This window comes from Gekko japonicus, unplaced genomic scaffold (genome assembly GCF_001447785.1).
Source record: "Gekko japonicus isolate JY-2015 unplaced genomic scaffold, Gekko_japonicus_V1.1 scaffold134, whole genome shotgun sequence".
Classification (NCBI taxonomy): Eukaryota; Metazoa; Chordata; class Lepidosauria; order Squamata; family Gekkonidae; genus Gekko; species Gekko japonicus.
The window spans coordinates 19358-34930 of record NW_015172007.1 but is presented as its reverse complement, the minus strand read 5'-3'; the positions used below and the strand labels follow the sequence as shown (position 1 = coordinate 34930).

The 15573-nt window shown below is 44.6% G+C and overlaps 1 protein-coding gene across 1 annotated transcript; it reads left to right on the top strand.

Moving 5' to 3' along the window:
* Positions 1-4271: 4271 nt before the first annotated feature.
* Positions 4272-14808, top strand: LOC107117977 (epoxide hydrolase 4-like; the record flags this gene model as incomplete). The annotated part of the gene is made up of 2 exons (XM_015420179.1): positions 4272-4711; positions 14723-14808. Coding segments are annotated over exons 1-2 (332 nt in total), but the record flags the coding sequence as incomplete, so codon positions are not given.
* Positions 14809-15573: the final 765 nt, after the last annotated feature.

Sequence of the window (15573 nt, the reverse complement as noted above, 5' to 3'; positions counted from 1 at the left end):
CACAGAAGAGGTCAATACAGTCAACAGGATGGAACACCAAATAGATAATACAATAAGATTTGACTTGCAGAAATCTGGAATCAATTGGATATTTTCTTCTATTACATTCTTATCCCATCCTTCCTTCAGGCAACTCAGGGAGTTGTCCATGTTTCTTCCCTCCATTTTACACACTCAGCAACCTTTAAGGTAGGTCAGACTGTGAGAGAGTCACTGCAACTAGACCAAGGTCACCCAGTGAGCTTTGTGGCCAAGTGGGGAGTTGAACCCAGGACTTCCCAGTCCTAATCTGGCACTCTAATCATAGAGGCTCTTCTAGCTGACACCATGGCAAATTGTTTTAAGACAAATGAGCAACAGTGGCTAAGCCCTATCTGTACTTCCTGATGTGTAGGTTTGCTTAGGGGTAAGTTAAAGGCACTTTGTACCTGGTCAGATGCACTTTTTATTAGAATGTTTTAAATTATCAAGGGCTCAAACAGAATACTGAAAAAGGTTGAGTTCTACCTGTGGTAACTTCTGGATCAAATTATTGTCCAGATAAGAGAATCCCTGTGTCTTAATGTGCCCATAACAGAAAGCAGTCCTACCCATCCCTAATCTCCAGGTGAGATGTCAGTTTGACAGGAGTTCTACTCTGCAGTGTTCTACCGTGAACTAACTGTGGTTAGCATTTGGACTTCAAGCTTCCATAGGACTTTGGACCTGTTCCCTTTTGTGAGATAGACTGCTATGAAGATAAAGGACCAAGCCTTATTCCCTCTCTCCTCCCCTCCCCTGCTATATATCTATTAGTTTAAATTTGCTTTGGGGATCCGGATGTGTATAAAGCAAGCCTGCACCATTTTGAGAATTTAATTTTAAATCAACAGGATGCTCAAATAAGTTTGTGAAATTCCCGAGTCTATTAAATTTAGGTTTCTAAAAGCCTTTGACTGTGTGTGTATGTGGATCACAACAAACTATGGCAGGTCCTTAAAGAGATGGGAGTACCAGACCACCTCACATGTCTCTTGAGAAACCTGTATAAGGGTCAAGAAGCGACAGTTAGAACCGGATATGGAACAACTGATTGGTTTAGCATAGGAAAAGGAGTACGACAAGGATGTATATTGTCATCTTGCTTATTTAATATATATGCAGAGTACATCATGTGAAATGCCGGCCTGGATGGATCACAAGCGGGAATTAAGATTGCTGGGGAAAAGATCAACAACCTCAGATATGCAGACGATACCACTCTAATGGCAGAAAGTGAAGAGGACCTTAAGAGCCTTTTACTCAGGGTAAAAGAGGAGAGCGCAATCATTGGCTTGAAACTCAACATCAAAAAAACTAAGATCATGGCATCCGGCCCCATCACTCCTTGGCAAATAGAAGGGGAAGTCGTGGAAGTAGTGACAGACTTCACGTTCCTGGGATCCCAGATCACCGCAGACTGTGACAGCAGCCATGAAATTAAAAGACGCTTGCTCCTTGGGAGGAAAGCGATGGCAAACCTAAACAGCATGGTAAAAAGTAGAGACATCGCCCTGCCAACAAAAGTCCGCATGGTCAAAGCAATGGTATTCCGAGTAGTCATGTATGGCTGCGAGAGTTGGACTATAAGGAAGGCCGAGCGCCGAAGAATAGATTCTTTTGAACTATGGTGCTGGAGAAGACTCTTGAGAGTCCCTTGGACTGCAAGAAGATCAAATCAGTCAATCCTAAAAGAAATCAACCCTGACTGTTCCCTGGAAGGCCAGATAATGAAACTGCTCAAATACTTTGGCCACCAAATGAGAAGGGAGCACTCACTGGAGAAGACCCTGATGCTGGGAAAGATTGAAGGTCAAATGAGACGGGGACGGCAAAGGATGAGATGGTTAGACAGTGTCATAGATGCAACGAACATGAAACTGAGCAAACTGCAGAGGACAGCGGAAGACCGGAAGGCCTGGCGTGATCTGGTCCATGGGGTCGCGAAGAGTCGGACTCGACTGTGCGATTGAACAACAACAAAAATTACCATTTCAGCAGCCTTTGTGAGGTTTGATGTTGGACTTGGCACAAGGATTGTGCCTTGCTTTGCACAATCAACAGATGCTTAATCAGTACTGTGATTATTAAAATATATTGGACGAATGAGCACCCTTTAAAAGCTATTTATGAGAACAATTTCCATGTGTGAAAGCTCTTATTACAAGGTTCCAAAAGAACAAGACTTTAAGACTTAACAGTTTATGCTGAGGACTCTTTATGGAACAATGATTAGCTATATGTTGTTTTAACCTTAGATCTGGAGGATGAAACTTAAAAATGAAATAAACACGGAAAATATAATGCTTCTGTTGCATTTGCTAGATCATTTAGACTTGATTAGATGCACAAATTTAATTAGGAATATTAAAGACATATAGAATGGACTGTTTCTTTAGCATCTCAATGTATACATTTGTAGGGGCTGTTTCGCAAATTGATGGATAGTAATACTGCAGTGATTCATGCAGGATACAAGGGATGGGATTGGAGGACTGGCGAAATTGAGTAAGTTGGTACATAAAGATGCAATGTGGTACAGTGATTAAAGTATCAGTCTAGGATCTGGGCAACACAGGTTCAAATCCCCAGTCCGCTTGCTGGATGAACTGTCTGCCAGGGTTGTTGGGAGGAAAAAGTAGGAGAGGAGAACGATACATGCTGTTCTGAGCTTGGAGGAAGGGTGTGAAAACAGTGTACCAAATAAATAAACAGCAGAGCAGCAGGTCTCTTGCAGGGAAGTACTGTTTACTCACAAGAAAGTCCCATTTTATTCAACAGCATTTAGGTATGAACACTTCCTAGGTAAGTGTTATTAGGATTGCAGCTTCAGCCAGGGACAATTGTAGTAGTAGTTGTTGTTCAGTTGCACAGTCGAGTCCGACTCTTCACAACCCCATGGACCATATCATGCCAGGCCCTCCTGTCTTCCGTCGTCCTCTGGAGTTTGCTTAATCTCATGTTTGTTGCATCGATGATAACATTGTCTAACCATCTCATCCTTTGCCGTCCCCTTCTTTTACCTTCAGTCTTTCCCAGCACCAGGGTCTTCTCCAGTGAGTGCTCCCTTCTCATTTGGTGGCCAAAGTATTTGAGCTTCAGCTTCACTATCTGGCCTTCCAGGGAACAGTCAGGGTTGATTTCTTTTAGGATGGCTTTGTTGTTGTTGTTGTTCAGTCGCACAGTCGAGTCCGACTCTTACTCTCTGGCTAACCCAGGAGTCATAGATTTGGCACTTTGTTGTGTAAAAGTTGTCATGGGCCATTTCACCCATTTGTAATGTATACATCTAAAAATGTAATGTGAGAGTGCACCATGCATGTGTATCATACACCTGCACCGGGGAGATGTGACTGGCTGCAGCTCAGGTTCAGATATGAATGTTGCACTCCTCCATTGTGTTTCTGTACTTGATGCAACCGAAACATCTAAAGTGGCATAACTAAAAAGCCTATTGATGGCTGAAACGCGCGGTGGCCTTTTCATGCACGGAAGTCCTCCTCGGATGCTGCAGACTTCCTGCCAACCACGGACGTGTGAACCAGTGGCAAACCGGGGTTCCTTCTGCATAACGCGTGAAAGGGCTCTAATAAATGACATTTTGGGGTCCTGTTTTAACGATACAGGAGCTGCGGTGGCTCAGGTGGTTAGATGCTGAACTGCAGGCTGTGGAAGGTCGGTAGTTCAGCAGTTCGAGACCCGGGGGACGCATGACGGAGTGAGCTCCCGTCTCAGGCCCCAGCTCCTGCCAACCTAGCAGTTAGAAAGCAAGAAATTGCAAGTAGATAAATAGGTACCACTTCGGTGGGAAAGTAACAGCGTTCTGGGCGCCTTGGTGTTTAGTCATGCCGGCCACATGACCACGGAAACGTCTTCGGACAGCGCTGGCTCTTCGGCTTTGAAAGGGAGATGAGCGCCGCAACCCTAGAGTCGGATTCGACTGGCTTTCGAGCAAGGGAACCTTTACCTTTACCTTTAACGATACGAAGGCGGGAAGAGGGGTTTTCCCTTCTGCCAGAATTTTCCCTCCCGCGGGCTGGAATCTTGCGGGGTGGGGAGGAGGGAGGAGATTGCCCCGGGCCGTCCGTTCTGGATCGGAAGCAGCTTTGCTTGTAATCAAGTGCTCGATGCGACGGCGGCTCTCCGCCCTGGGCCAGCCTCGCCGGCCGGCCGGCCCGCACCCTTCCCCGGTGGCTTCTGGGCTGCCTCCGTGCCGCGGGCGCGTGTGCGGCAGACGTGCTTGCCGCGCTCTCTCCTGCCTCCTCTCCCCGCCCCCCGCTTCTCCAGCTGGGGCGGTCGGTCGGTCGGCGCGCCTCCGTTCACGCGGCTGCTGCGATGATGTTGTTGGTTTCTTCCTCCGCGCTGCCCTCCTGCTGGCAGAGCCCATCTCGCCGCCGCTGACGGGGGAAGCAGGCTCGGGAGCCGCCGCCGCCGCCGCCGCCGCCTGATGGCGAGACCCTTGGCCGCATCCTCGCCGTGCATCCCAGACAGGCTCATGGTGGCAATCCGGTCTCTGCTGTTCTGGGCTCTGGTGTACAGTTACTGCGGTCTCTGCGCCTTCGTCGAGCTGCTGAAACTTTTGTGGAGCCTCGGGACGAGGCCGGGCAAGACCTTCCAGTGGCTGATTCGGGAGAACCCGCCGGGCTGCCTCAATGACCCCTCCTTGGGGACTCACTGCTATGTCAGAATCAAGGTAAAGCGTGCTGCGTGTGCTGGCGCGGGAAGGGGCTGGAGGAGGAGGAGGAGAAAGCCCGACTTGGGCTGCCAAAGGCCAACCACCACCAGCTGTCTTAGTCCCTTTCTTGTGCAAAACAAGGATAGGCTTGCGAAGATCGGGGGTTGGCTGCTTGCTGCCTCTTCTGTTCACACACACACACACACACCCCGCATTGCTGCTGAAAGGAAAACAACCCAGAAGGTAGGCTGCGAACAGCCAATGGAAGGAAGAGGGGTCACGGGTTTCTCTACTTTGGAGAGGAGTGATGGATGTTTGCATCGCCGAAATCTTGGGGGGAGGGCTACGGAAGAGGCCAAGGGGACCCAAGTAGCGATCCCTGTTGACATCCAGGCCCCTACCGGAGCCAGCCAGGGCTTTTTATTAGCTGCGTGTCTTAAGCAGAGTTGAATTATGTTGTGGATTGTCAGGGTGACCGCTGCAATGGCTGGAAGTGACACCAGCAGTCTGCTTGCCTAGAGTTAAGTGATTTTTGCCTGCAGAGAAAATACCAATTAAAACAACCAAATTCACCCTGAGGCTAGGGGAGAAAGGCAGACTGTAAATGAAGTATGAACTATGCAGGGCAATAGAGTTGAAGAGAGATGGACATTAACCTCCTCAACCATTAGTAGATACTTTGGGAGGGGGAGTCTTGGGGGCTTACCCGGAGAACTAAAGCTTGTACCACCCTTGTTAGCTTGCACAAGACAGGTAATGAGTCAAAGTTAAGAGGGAAATATCCACCCCCTTGTACATTACATGTAGCCTTTTGGCGAGAACTTGAGAAGTCTGCTGTGGTGCAGTTTCTTCTACCCCAGCCCCTGTTTTGCAACCTAGGCATGGATGATGCGTGCTCCAGTGTACAGAGGGTCCTGTGTCCCCATCACCAGGGAGCTGAAATTGGGTAGGCTTGAGGCAAAATCTGGAGAGGCCTCTTGTTAGGCCCGAGTCAACTATTACCTTTGTATGGTGGACCCTTGCACGTCATGGATTAACAACTAATGATTTCACTTATTAGCAGTTTGTGGCCTGATCATGTGATATAACGTGATGCTTTCCCCTCTCCCCTATTAGGATGCTGAAAAGGCAAGTAAATGATGCAGAGCATATTAATGGGAGGGGAGAGAAAAGTGATAAGTAGGGTTAAAATGGTAGTTAACACTTATTGGTATTACCATACTATCTCCAGCCATTTTTTAGTCCCCCTCCCCAATTCTATTATCACAATCATTGCATCATTACGTTTTGTGGGGAAATGTGATTGGTTTGCTAGTGGGAGGCAGCAGACGCCCTGTTTCGCAGTATTTGTGGTTTTCACCTTTTGCAGTGATCTTGGGAATGGATTCCCCCCACAAATGGCAAGGATCTTCTGCAGCATGAGAACCAACTCCTTGTTTTGAGATCCAAAATCATTCTAGTAGCATCTGTATGTCTCAATATAGTGTATCTATATTTCAGTAAAGCATTTGACAAAGTTTCTCATGTGGGCTGGATGGTGCAATTGTTGGATGGATTCATGGTTGGTTGAAAAATCGTACCCAACGAGTGCTTGTAAATGGCTCTGCGTCTACATGGAGGGAAGTCTCGAGTGGAGTGCCACAGGTCTCGGTCCTAGGCCCGGTGTTGTTTTATGTTTTTATAAATGACCTGGAGGAAGACATAGATGGGATGCTTATCAGACTTGCAGATGACACGAAGCTAGGTAGGATTGCTAATTCTGAAGAAGACAGAGTCAGGATTCAAAATGATCTAGATAGGCTAGAACAGTAGGCTGAGACAAATAAAATGAATTTCAATAGAAATAAGTGCAAAGTCCTACACTTAGGTACAAAAAATCAAAGGCACAGATATAGAATGGGAGGGACTTGGCTTGACAGCAGCACATGTGAAAGAGATCTAGGTGTTCTGGTTGATCACAAGCTAAACATGAGCCTGCAGTGCAATGTGTCTGTGAAGAAAGCTAATGCAATCTGTGAAGAAAGCTAATGCATTGTGCCCAGATCACAGGAGGTGGTAGTTCCACTCTATTCTGCTATGGTCAGGCCTCACCTGGAGTACTGTGTCCAGTTGTGGGCACCACATTTTAGGAAGGATGTTGACAAGCTCGAGCGTGTCCAGAAGAGGGCAACCAGGATGGTGAGAGGGTTGGAATCCAAGTCTTATGAGGAAAGGCTGAAAAAGTTGGGTATGTTTAGCCTGGGAAAGAGAAGGCTTAGAGGGGACATGATTGCAGTCTTCAAGTATTTGAAGGGCTGTCTTGTAGAAGATGGAGCAGATCTATTCTCTCTTGCTCCGGATTGCAAGACTAGATCTAATGGGTGGAAATCACAAGGGAGTCGTTACCGGCTAAATATCAGGAGAAACTTCCTAACTGTAAGAGTGGTTGAGCAGTGGAACAGTCTGTCTCGGGAAGTGGTGGATGCTCCTTCACTGGACGTTTTCGAGCGGAGGCTGGACGACCATCATTCGGGTATGTTGTAGGTATCTAGGGCTATCTTTCAGCTATGCTCCTGCAGAGTGCAGGGGGTTGGACTAGATGACCTGCAAGGTCCCTTCCAACTCTAACGTTCTATGATTCTATGATCACACATGGACTACCTATGTCAGCCTTTATCAGCCCATATAAATGGGAAGTTGTATGGCTAGTATTCACTCACATGATTAATAAAAGAAGCATTACAGGGTATTGTTTTCATATCTGCAAATGTGTGTGAGTCTCAGTTGTTACTTCTGTTATCTAGTTCCAATGGTTTATTCATGTATTGGTTTTTCTTTAAAATATTTCTGTGCTGTCTTTCCGCCCCATTCAAGATCCCCAAGGCAGTGAACATTAAAGTAAAACATTTAACATTTCAGGCTTTAGAAAGCATTTAAAATACAAAAATATAAAATATTTAAAACAAAACAAACATGAGCACATAAAAACACACAGACAGGAAGGAGGCCTAATAAGAGTTAATGAGGGAACACCAAACAAAATAAAAAAGCCTTAACTCCCTGGCAGAAGACAACGATAGAGACAGATGAACCTCTGTGGGGAGGGAGTTCCAACGTTTTGGTGCCACAACCAAGAAGCTGTTTTCTTGGGTTGCTACACACCTAGCCTCAGATGGTGGGGGCACCTGGAGCAGGGCCACCAAAGATGACTGGAGTGGCCAGGTGGGTTCATTGGGATGTTTGGTGGTCTGTCCGTTATGTTGGCCTTCAGCCATAGAGGGCTTCAAGCCAGCACCTTGAATTGGGCCAGTAAGCAAATTGGGAACCAGTAAGCAAATTGGGAGCCAGCAATATGTTCCACCGCAACCCACTACATTCAGTGTTCTGGCCACAACATTTTGGACAGTCTTCAAGTATAGCCCCCTATATAGTGCATTGCAGCAATATAATCTAAATGTTACCATGGAATGCACCTCAGTGACAAAATATTTCCCGCTGAGGAAGGACCACAGCTAGCTCACCAGCTGAAGCTGGTGAAAAGCATTGCTGGTCTTCTCTGCCATCTGTTTATCTGACAGGCCTAGGTCCAACAGCACCCCAAAGCTACAAACATGCTTCTTTAGAGGGAATGCAACCCCACCCAGAACAGGAAATATCCCAGTTCCCAGGTCAGACCTTTCCCCTACCAGTAGCACCTCCATTTTGTTGAGATTAAGTTTCAGCTTGTTAGCCCTCATCCATCCCAAAACTGTCTCCAGGCACTAGTTCACGGTTTCCACAGCCTCCCTGGGATCTGATGGAAATGGTTGTGTCATCTGCATTTTGGTGGCAACTCAGTCCAAATCTCTGGATGACCTCTCCCAGTGTCTTCACATAGATATTAAAAACATGATGGACAAGATGGAACCTTACGAGACTGCATAGGCCAGAGGACAAGGAGACAAACAGCAGTCTCCCGGCATCATACTCTGAAAGCTGCCTTTAGGACCAAAACCACTGCAGAATGGTGCACCCCAGTACCAACCCTGTAAGGTGGTCCAGAAAGATACCATGATTGGCACTGTTGAAATGAATTTTGGCTGGTTGGGCTTGTCATGCAGTGGTGAGAACATGCATTGGCTGAAGTTCCCTCTTTTACACAACTATGGGTCAGCATGGGGAGGTACGATAAAAAACAGCTCCCACATGTCAAAGAATGATAAACGAAGAATCCAGATATTACGAACTCCGTTTCGAAGAACTTCCTCAGTCACTAAACATGAAAGAAATTACATAATAACAATAATAACACATACAGTGTAAGGTAATTACAGTAGTAACAAGATATGTGTAAATACCTGAAACAATATATCTTCAAATAGGTTATATGCACTCTTGTGAGTTACAGCAACACATCTCACAAGAGTGCATATAACCTATTTGAAGATATATTGTTTCAGGTATTTACACATATCTTGTTACTACTGTAATTACCTTACACTGTATGTGTTATTATTGTTATTATGTAATTTCTTTCATATTTAGTTTCTGAGGAAGTTCTTCGAAACGGAGTTCTTAATATCCGGATTCTTCGTTTATCATTCTTCATACGTCTTCATCTCAAGAGGAAACTTTTCTACTTTAAGATTAGACTTGATTGTGCATGTGTGCTTATATGATTGTATTTGTACCAATGCTTTGGTCTTTATTGAACCAGAGTTAGCGTCTTTTTCACACTGAAAGATACCAGAGCCATGCCCTTCTGTGTATCTGGCAGCCACTGAGGGAATAAACTGCAGTGTTAGAAGGGCAGGTCCAAATGGAACCAATAAGGGTAGGTTTACTAGAATCCATACAGTGACAAACCAGTAAGAATTTCACACACTTGGTCCCCCTTAAACCCTGGAAGGAAAACCGCAAACTGTGTGAGAACTCAGAATTACCACTTCCAGCTGTACTTAATCACTTCTTACAGTTTTGTCAGAGAATTTCTCAGAGAGAAAGTGAATTAGCAGGATAGAACAAAACAGGATAAGGTTATTATATCTAACCCACTGCTAATGTGTTTAATTAAATTATGCATCCAGAGTGAATTCAACGTTAACTGCCTTTCAGTGCAACAGAAATAAATTAATATATACTATGTTGTATTAAGGAGGCAATTCATCAGAAGGAAAGAATGGACATATTTAAATTTACGCCAGATCCATGAAACCATAAAGAACTGATCTGAATTCTTCAATTAGAAATTATTTTCATATGTATCTAAAATTCAGTCAGATAAAGACTAGTTATTGGTGGAGAGCAATGTTCCCTCTAAGCTGTGGAGTCTTGTTAGCAAAAATTCTACTTTGTGAGCTACTGGCATTAAAGTTGTGAGCAGGCAATTTGGCTACTGCATAAATTCGTTTGCTCTGGAGCCATCCCTTCCTGAGCTAAGGCGAAAATGTGTGAGCCGGAGGCTAAAAAACTGTGAGCTAGCTCACACTAATTCAGCTTAGAGGGAACACTGGTGGAGAGATTGTATTTCACACCAGTGGATTGTGTCATTTCTCAGATCCAAATAATCTGTACCAGTCTAGATTCCTACTCAAAGGCAGCTGAATGTGACTTTATTTCCCCCACTGAAATGAGTGAAGCACCCTTGGAATTCTGTCAGATGTGGAAGAACCTCTGTCTGCAAAGACCTATCTCATCACCTAGGAGGCCAAACTGTTAGTGTGCATGCAAACGTGTTTTAAAATGAGACTTTGTAGTCCTCCCCCCCTCCCCCCACAGTGTAAGCCCATCTTCCTCCCACCCATATGCTGGACAGACATATCAGCTATCTGGACTCTGATTCAGTCATCTGTCTTTTCCCTCCCACCATGCTTCAGGCAGGCAGTCCACCTTTTAAAACATTTCTGAACAGCCATTTGAAGACGAAGAAGAGATTGGATTTATACCCCACCCTTCACAACCTGAAGGAGTCTCAGAGCGGTTTACAATCTCCTTTCCCTCACCCTCCCCGAAACAGACACCCTGTGAGGTAGGTTGGGTTGAGAGAGCTCTTTTGAGAACTGCTCGTGAGAGAAGAGCTCTGAAAGAACTTATGACTGACCCAAGGTCACACCAGCAGCTGCACGTGGAGGAGTGGGCAATCAAACCTGGTTCTCCCAGATTAGAGTCTGCACTCCTAACCACTACACCAAACTGGCTTCCTCTTAAATGTGGGTTTGTTACTTCACTTTTATTTTAAAATACAGCACATAATTTTAAAAAGTTACAGACTTATTCTGGAAATGGGATGTGTTTGTGGTTGTTGACATCACACATGCCAGCCAACCAGCACTGTGCATAGTCAGCTTGAACAGAAGATCGGTAAAAATGGGTTTTCAAAGAAATTGTTTTTCTGAACACAGCATCTTGAGTCCTTTTCCAAAACAGCTCAGCCACTCAGATAACATAGGTTCAAATGTATTTTCTAGGTTGGATAGGGTAAGATTCCAGAAGAACAGAGGGTTATGTATTCCAGTGTTGGGAACTCTCCACAGGTTCCTTGCTTAATCTGTGACTACTGCCATAGGGGACCCTGATTTATTTTATTTCTTTCCTAATCTCAAGGTTTTGTGTTCCCCATGAAGTTACCAGAACCTAACCCTTTCGACTATCCAAGTGCCACAAAACCCAACAGGAAGTAGTCCAGATATTTGTCCAAGAAGAAGGGTTGATCACCTGCAGTTCAAGAGTGCGTACATTCGGGATCAGGGCCTTCTTTCACCCCTTTCCAGAAGCACAGTTCAGATATAAACTGTGGTCCCATAAAGGAGGGCAGCCTGAAGAAAACAGTTTTGTTAGCTCAGTTCAGCCACCACTTGTTTCTAGGCCCCTTTCTGCCTTTGTTAGACAACTTGACTTGAGTCATTTCTTGGTGACTTCATGATTTGGTACAGCTTTGGGTTGATTGTATTCTTAGAATTCTCATTAACCAGTGTCTTCTGGATTTCTTTTGGTTATCATCTTCATTTATTAATGCAAAAGGCTGCTTGTGAGTTTTATAACTTTCATTATAGACTCTGCCTGAAAGGATTCTGGCGAGGACATCCTCTGCCCATGCACCGGAGCTCCCACACTGATAAAATATTGCTGAGCGCAATCATAATGGTTCCATTTTATGCTGAAAGATTAAATATTTATTGGTTAGTACAAATTAAGATTTATTTTAATAATTCAGATTTGTTATGCTCCTTTGTAGCACTTCAATTTCCTTAGGAAACTTCCAAGCGATTTCTGTCTTCATACATTTTCTTGAGCCCATGTTTAAAAAGAACTGAGTTAGCTACAAAGAGAAACGGTGCCATTTATGAGTATGTCCACACCCCAAATTTGAATTGGTTTAACAGTCATGAGTTTCTTGCAAAAATGCTGGAAACTGTAATGATCTTTCTCAGAGAATTTGCATTGCCCTCACTAACCAGTAATTCCTTGGGAGAAGCTATTAGAGTTAAGTTGTCTTCAAACTCTACGTAAATTCTGTAACTGTAAAATAATATATTAGCAGCTAAGTAAACTTTTCTTAATTCTCCAGAGTGGACTCCTGTGACATACTGTTACAGGGCAGCAGTGTGGTAGCTTCTCACAGCTGTCTGCTGTCAAGCATGAAATGAATGGAGGCTCTCAAGGTAGCTACTAATAGACAAGAATCCACAGTTTCTGGCTGGTGTCCTTATTATCAGTCTCAGCAGAGAGCTTGTTTGTTGAACTGAAATAGTACGAGACATAATTTGCCAGTTGAAGTAGTACTATGACTCATTGTGGCTACAGTAGCAAATGTAGCCATTGCTCTTAGGGTTGCCAGGTCTGTCGGATGAGCGGGCGGGGGGATGGTGGTGCACTCACCAGGAGCGGGGAGGGAAGAAGCCAGAAATAAACACAATAACATAGGCATGTCAGGGATGTCAGAGGCGATGCTCTGATTTGTGAGTAAAACCTCTGTGGTACAATTAACTATTTATCGTAGATTTTTGCCCAAAAACCAGAGCGTCACCACCTGACTTCACCGACATGCCTACATCATAGGCATGTTGCATTTATTTTTGGTTTCTTGCCTGTTTGGGAGGACAATTACCCCTCTGTTCCTGATAGCCCTGAAGCAGGGGGAGGGGCTCCAAAGCGGAGGATCCTTCGCCCCCAACTGGGGACTGCAACCCTAATTGCTCTTGTAGTAACTAACCTTGGGTATATGCATACACATACCAAGTTCACACAATCTGCTGCTCTCTCTGATAGAGAACAAGTTTTGGCACCACATCTCATTCCCAGCATGGTGTAGTGGTCAGAGTGTCAGACCAGGATCTGAGAGGCCCAGGCCCCCCCCTCTGCCACGGAAGCTCACTGGGTGTTCCGGCCAGTCACTGTCACGGTTGTTACGAAGCTAAAGTGGAGGAGGAGAGAACAATGTTGTAAGCCAGTTTGGTTCCCTATTGGGGAGAAAAGCAGGATATAAATATCTAACAATAATTCCAAGTCTAATTAGATCCCTTTTGCAGGTGTTCCTTTGCAACTGGCTAGTCCTCATTGAGCAAAAAATCAGAGACCATATTTAGTATAATGTTTTAATGTGTGAGTTGGTTCTGTACAAAAGCACAAGGAAGTAGGGCAGACCCAACTTTTCTCTCTGCTCCTATCTGTGGAAATTTCTGGAAGTACTACAAGAAGATGCAGAGGGAGAGTATGTGATTAGCATGTAGAGCAGTGTTCCCTCTAAGCTGAGTTAGTGTGAGCTAGCTCACAGTTTTTAGCCTCCGGCTCACACATTTTTGTCTTAGCTCAGGAAGGAGGGCTCCAGAACAAACTAATTTATGCAGTAGCCTAATTGTTCACTCACAACTCTAATGCCAGTAGCTCACAAAGTAGAATTTTTGCTCACAAGACTCCACAGCTTAGAGGGAGCATTGATGTAGAGGGTCCCGGGTTGAATCCATGTTCTCTCTGGTGAAAGAATTTCAGGTAGCAGGAAAAGACCTGAGTTTCTTGAGAGCAGCTGCCACTCAGAGATGAACTAGCAGCTTCATGTATTCAAGCAAAAGTGGAGATATGCCACATAAATTTGCATTTGAAAACAGCAGTTATATGGAAAGATTTTCCCCCCTTTTTGCTGATGCATATATGTTATCTCATCGGGCACCATCAGAAGAGGCCTTTCCTCCAGTGTGAGGTGCAGAGAAGAATGCCTCTTTTAGGAAGGTGTAACCCTCTTATGAGTTCGAAAGCAAGAAATTGCAAGTAGATAAATAGGTACTGCTTCGGTGGGAAGGTAACAGCATTCCGTGCGCCTTGGTGTTTAGTCATGCCGGCCACATGACCACAGAAACATCTTCGGACAGCGCTGGCTCTTCGGCTTTGAAACGGAGATGACCACCGCAACCCTAGAGTCAGACTCAACTGGCTTTCGAGCAAGGGAACCTTTACCTTTTTAACCCTCTTATGAAGACCAAACATGAGATGGATTGACTCAGTCGAGGAAGCCATGGCCCTCCGTTTGCAACACCTGAGCAAGGCTGTTGACACCGGGATGCTTTGGAGGTCATTCATTCATAGGGTCGCCATAAGTCGGAAGCGACTTGACAGCACTTAAACACACACACACAGCCCTCTTATGGATTAAGAAGTACTTACTTTTAAAAGATTATCCATTTTTTAAAAATCTGATGCCTGCTTAGTCAGGGGCACCTTTTTAATCTACCCAAAGATTTTAAACTGATGTTGGCTGCAGTCCTTCCTGGGAGTAGCCTCACTGAATGGGGACACACTTCTCAATAGACCAGTTTAGAATTGCTCCCTAAATGTTAGAGGCTGGATGAATTCCCAGGGCAACTGTGGACAAAACCAATTTTAAAATTAGCAGAAAGGAGGGGAGGGAGCAAGGGAAAACAAAACGGGACAGAACATGATACAGAGGAGATCTTCGCTTTGGGTCCTGAAATTCATTCTTTCGGGGGGGGGGGGGGGGTGTTTTTTTAGCTTGTTTGTTTAGTGTTCAGGTGCCTGAGCGTTCTCTTGTGAATAAGTATATTTTGTCTTCTCTTCCAGGAATCTGGATTAAGATTTCACTATGTGGCTGCTGGTGAGAGGGGGAAACCACTAATGCTGCTACTCCATGGCTTTCCAGAGTGCTGGTAAAACTCTTTGCTTTTCTTTCCTTTTGTTAGCTAACACCACATGGGTGTCTGGTTGCATAAGTATGAGATCAATACATCCATTGTGCTTCTGTTATTTATTTTTATTGTTGTGCCACCTTGTCTAATAGGTCTGCAGTGAATAGCTATTATCTATAATAAGGATCATCTTGTGATAATTATTGTGATGGTACATAGTGCACGCACTGCTGGGAACATAAATCGTAGGGCAATTCCATGTAATCCCAGTTTAAAGATTTCAAATCTAATCGTAGCTTTGCTGTTTAGTGATATCAGCCCAAGTTGTCGTCTTCGGTGGATTTTTCCATGTTGACTTGAAAAGAAAAAGCTCAATGAACAAAAAAGATGTAGCTGCAAAGAGAAATATTTATTGTCCGTATAACAGATAAATCCCAAAGCATTTTGAAATGCATTCTTTATGCATCAGTTCTCAACAATTTCAAAAGCACGTTTGGAAGTTGCTTGTAACACAGATTACACAGAAAGAGTCAGCTGTCTGTCATTCTAGGTGCTTGTTTGGGCATGCGCAGCCAATCCCTGGTACCAGGTCACCAGACCAAAGCACTTAGAAATTTCATTCTGGTGCCTTGTATTTTAACAGTAATCTTGTTGTATCTCTCAGTGATCCTTGGTGGAAGAACAAAACTCACTTATCATTTTGCATCAGAATATGTTCTGTTGTATTTCACAACAATAAATGAGTGTGGAGTTCTTATCATTGCTAGTTTATATGTAAACTTTGAT